Below are 4,472 nucleotides of genomic sequence, written 5' to 3'. Positions count from 1 at the left end.
TCAAAGTATGAAGCGCTATGCTTTGTGTTCTCAGCTGCCTTGACATAATCGTGCGGTGGCCCCGCATTGGAATGCCACGTCTTAATGCCGTGGTGTGGTATAATGTTGATATTTTTAATCGTAAGGGATCGGTTTATATGCTACAAGACTGTTTCGGTATAGTAAATGTGCCCCCACGCCGGGAGCCAACTTGCCACTCAAGTCTTGAACCGGCTCTTTAACCAGATGCTTACAAGCGGCTGGCAATTTGGCATCGCCTGGCGACCGTACTGGAAACTCTCTCCCCAAACAATGGCAGTGCGACAGGCAAATTATATGATATCGATACAGTAGGCCGTGGTTTTTAGAGATTGGGTATTACGATTCTTTCAACCTGACAACGACGGACCAACCAACCGAGCCAGAGAGCATAACCAGCAGCACGCAGCGCAGAGCACAGCCTTCCCATCATTACATAATTTCTTTTGCACGCCGCGTGTAACGTGCCGCGTCCCGAACACTTTGATACCAACAGCACTTGCTTAACTTCAGCATCAAACGCGTCTACGTTCGGTTACTGCGAAAAAATTTAAAACTTGACGCGCTCCCAAGGTATTCAACCACGCAACGTATAATCCGCGACAGCTCCGTCTAGCCGCCGTTTGATCAATAACAAGCACGCAATCGCTTAGACCGCGTGCACAAGCTCCTTTGGCCTTTTCCCGTCCGACGAGCAATTAGCTAAGCTATGTCTATGGGCCTCCATTCTGCGCGCGAAGAGTTGGGACTGCCTAATGTGTCTTCTAGTCTCGGCATGAATCCATCTGGCTACCTGAACAGTGACATTGGACACCCACTCGCCGGTCTTCCCAAGCCCATGAGTCTGAGCCCGCGGACCTTTGGTATGGAAGACTTTCGTGATTTCTGCGGTCCCGTTGGCACGTTCAAGACGGGACTAACGCCTCGTGTCTTTAGCACGGGCCTCACTCCTCGGACAGGCTTCACGCCTCGTTTCACGACGGGCTTTACACCTCGCATAAATATATCTGGACTCAGCCAAGGGTCAAATGCCCCACCTACTGAAAGTTCGAGTGCTTACTTAAACAGACATGGCGGTGTCTATTCACCACGCAGTGCGATTGACGCGAAGAATAACAAGATCTCGCCTTCAGGCTACACTCCAAAAGACGTTTCTGGCGCAAAGGTGCCTATGCGCTTTCCTGGAGCTTTCTCCGGCAACAGTCCACCAAAAATGTCCATGACGGACCATTTTAAGCAAGAGCAGCAGGCTTCTCATCAGTCGCACATGCAACACATGGAACAGATGCACCACCAAATGAACCATGGCCCCCATCATCCAGTCCAAATGTCCCACCCCGGATTGTCAAATATGAACATGAATATGTACGACTACATGAATCGACCAACGATGCAGCTGCCGACGAACACACGTTTAAGTGCGACGGCAAGCTCAGAGCATGGCTCAGACCAGGAAGATATGGACGAGCGTCGGCGTATGAAAAACCGCGAGCGTGTGCGCAAGTGCCGCAAACGCAAGCAAGACCGTCTCAATTTTCTTGAGGACCGCACAGCGGAGCTTGAGAAGGAAAATGGGTTGCTGAAGACCAAGATGGCCCGCACGGATTCCGGCCTGAAAAACGACCCGTATACAGAGTCGCAAGTGAACGACATGCGCAAGATTCAAAACATGACATTGTCCGCGTACGTGCGTGCGTACAATGACGTCGATAGTGCGGCTTTTGAGACCAGTGCCCGGGACATCTGGAATGACCAAGCCGAGATTCTATACGGTTCCCGTGGTGCTTGTGTCGCGGGCTTGTCGGACATCATCGCGGCCAAAACGGCAAGTGCGAGTGTCTTTTCTAAGTACGAAATCAAGCAGTACGCGGTGCAGTGGAAGCATAGTTCCATGGACAAATGCCTCGTCACCTGGGAAATTGAAGTCTGTGTGAAAAAAGATGCGCCCACTAACGTCCCGCTTACGACCCCGTTCGCCGAGTTGGCCATGTACCATGAAGACCGTTGTGAGCCGTTTTCATTCCAGATGACCTCGCACATATCGTTTAAACACGGGAAGATTGTGGAGGAAATTCGTCAATTAAATCTTTGCCGTATAAGCGAGAAAGTGCTGGAGCAATTTGCAGTGGATCCTCAAAAAGCCACGGACATGCTCCGGTGCCTTATAGTGAATGCATAAGCTCTGAGATGAAGAAAGAGGAGCTCGAGTCGAGATCGGCCGAATACCGGACGTTGATGGGCACAACCAGAGCAGCTAGCTCGTAGTTTTAGAACTTTTCTCCTTGATGAGCAGTACTAGCAGCGTGTATTATACAAAAAATTACAGAATTTTACACTGTAGATCGCATTAAATATCTGTTTGACATTGACATGGCTGTGAAGAAATTAATACGTATACAGAAGTAGCAGTAGAACAAAATTCACAACGTTAAAGGAATAATTATGCAAAAGATGCGCGATTTGAAAACCAGGCCCGTATAAGTGGGCCTTGTAAAACTTGGTATTCATATGAATCAGCAGCAATAATTTTTCTATGCGCTTCAAGCTCGTCTCGAAACATCTAGCAGCAGCAAAGCCACACAAGTTCGTGAGAAAAGGCAGCATTGTTTTCATGTTAAGACGATGGATGTTACTGTACCAGCAAAGACACTATTAAGCGTCGATATTTTATCGGCTTTTAGGATCTCAGACGGCACATCATTCATCTCGTTAAGCTCCTACGACAAAGCAAATGTTGGAAATCAAAACATTCGTGGCACTGTAGCCATTCCACCCGCTTGACGGTCTTACCTGAATCTCCTTAAACGAACCAATATATTTTATTTGCGTGCCGCCTGCGTTCTGGAGAAAGACCTGAGGGTAGTTAGCACGGATGCCACTAGCCTCAAAGTAGCGATTGCGCGTGTCGCGATTCTCCTCAAGGCTGCAATCTATCTCCGTATATATAATCTTGTTGCCGTCCAGTAACTGCTTCAAATGGCCAATCTCGTACTTTTGCTCGGTGATTGAGACCATTGAGGAGGTCAGCACGACGCATATCTTCGCCTATTTAATTTAAGTGTAAGGGCGCAACTATTGATATTCGCAGTATGCGTGCTTAAACGCACCTCAATAGGACTCATATCGTTTGTAGGAATGCGCTCGACTAATAAATGCAGTAAATTATCGGTGGCGCACACCATCGCAAAAAGTACGAAAGGGCTACATGCCGTTAGTATTGATGAAACGCCAGTCACAATTGCTCATTTTAAAGCAGGCAGTTCGTATTTTCTGCATTTGGGATCGATTCTTTCGAAAGGATAAATTTATAAATCTCCCTCACTTTTCAAAAATATCCCCTCAGTTTGATGTAACTATATGATTAGTTAACTAATTTCCAAGCCGAAATGCCATCTTCATAATGGCTCGTTTGTATCTAGTCGTTAGTCATTTTCCACCACAATCAACTTCGTCAGCAAGAGTATACTGGCGCTCTACTATACGCCGGCATCTCTGTTATGTCCCATATATTTGCGTCGAGAAAGCTGCAAAACCCTATCAAGTGCTACAGTCGTGAGCTGATTCTACATCCGTTGATGTGCTCAGACGCGGCGCTGGCGAGACTTGAAAAGTCGAAATGCGCTGAGGTCTTGATAGACGCGGTGGAGAGTTTTGGGCGAGTTCTACTGTAGGCGGGCGCTCCTATACAGCCACGCTCTGCTTACGCACACACCTTCGGGCACAGTGAGGAAGCGGTTTGACCGTCTTCTCTCACGTACAGTGAGGTAGTTGGTGGGTGCCTAAGCGACTGCATCCATCAAACTAAGAACCTTAGTACAAGTGACGTCACGGAAGCGGTAATCCGGCTTCGCGTCCGCACTTGTTCACGAGGAAGAAGTTTCAAAACTGATTTATATTTGATTGAATTATATAAAAATACTTTTAACCAATCAATAGATGCCATCTCTCTAGATGTGCACCCCTACAGGCGAGCGTATTATCTAAATACCTCGGCTTCCGGATGACGCTTGCCGTCATCCCTTCCAATGTGAATGCACCTATGTGTATCACATAAACAAGGTGGGTGGGTCACCCAAGTGGCAGGTCTAATTACTTTACATAAAGAATTGACCATCCCGTTATGTACACAAAGTGTACTTACTGGGTTTGTGTAACATTAGGGAAACTTTAGCTCGTTAGGGCAACTTTAGCTCGTTATAATACCCGCCCCCCTCTTTAAGAACGAATTTTAATTTTTTTAAATCGTCAACGGGGGGAAGAGGGACAGCTAGCTGCTTTACGCGCACCTTTTTAGTCCTCTCAACCACTCTCAGCGACCAGTGTGTGTTCGTTCTTGTCATCACACGGCGCCTGACACGCCATCTAAAAAGGGCAAAGCTGATGGAGTCGTCTGCAATGACACCCATAAAACCTCGCACGAAGCGCACGCCCAGCTATAAACCGCAGCCGTCGAC

At 47.6% G+C, this 4,472-nt stretch overlaps 3 protein-coding genes across 3 annotated transcripts; 1 reads left to right on the top strand and 2 right to left on the bottom strand.

The window, feature by feature from the left end:
• Positions 1–727: 727 nt before the first annotated feature.
• CCR75_006864 (uncharacterized protein) lies at positions 728–2,197 on the top strand (the record flags this gene model as incomplete). Its single annotated transcript, XM_067964929.1, has 1 exon — positions 728–2,197. The coding sequence occupies one exon, from the start codon at positions 728–730 to the stop codon at positions 2,195–2,197; it is 1,470 nt and encodes a 489-aa protein (XP_067814731.1).
• Positions 2,198–2,403: 206 nt separating this feature from the next.
• CCR75_006863 (uncharacterized protein) lies at positions 2,404–2,622 on the bottom strand (the record flags this gene model as incomplete). The annotated part of the gene is made up of 1 exon (XM_067964928.1): positions 2,404–2,622. The coding sequence occupies one exon, from the start codon at positions 2,620–2,622 to the stop codon at positions 2,404–2,406; it is 219 nt and encodes a 72-aa protein (XP_067814379.1).
• A 5-nt stretch (positions 2,623–2,627) lies between these two features.
• Positions 2,628–3,200, bottom strand: CCR75_006862 (uncharacterized protein; the record flags this gene model as incomplete). Its single annotated transcript, XM_067964927.1, has 3 exons — positions 2,628–2,735; positions 2,809–3,057; positions 3,126–3,200. 3 exons carry the CDS (start codon positions 3,198–3,200, stop codon positions 2,628–2,630), a joined length of 432 nt encoding a protein of 143 aa, XP_067814380.1.
• Between the last annotated feature and the right edge of the window lie 1,272 nt (positions 3,201–4,472).

The sequence above is a fragment of the Bremia lactucae genome, linkage group LG10 (genome assembly GCF_004359215.1).
Source record: "Bremia lactucae strain SF5 linkage group LG10, whole genome shotgun sequence".
Classification (NCBI taxonomy): domain Eukaryota; phylum Oomycota; class Peronosporomycetes; order Peronosporales; family Peronosporaceae; genus Bremia; species Bremia lactucae.
Note: the sequence above shows the minus strand (reverse complement) of the source record. Positions and strands in the feature narration are given on the sequence as shown.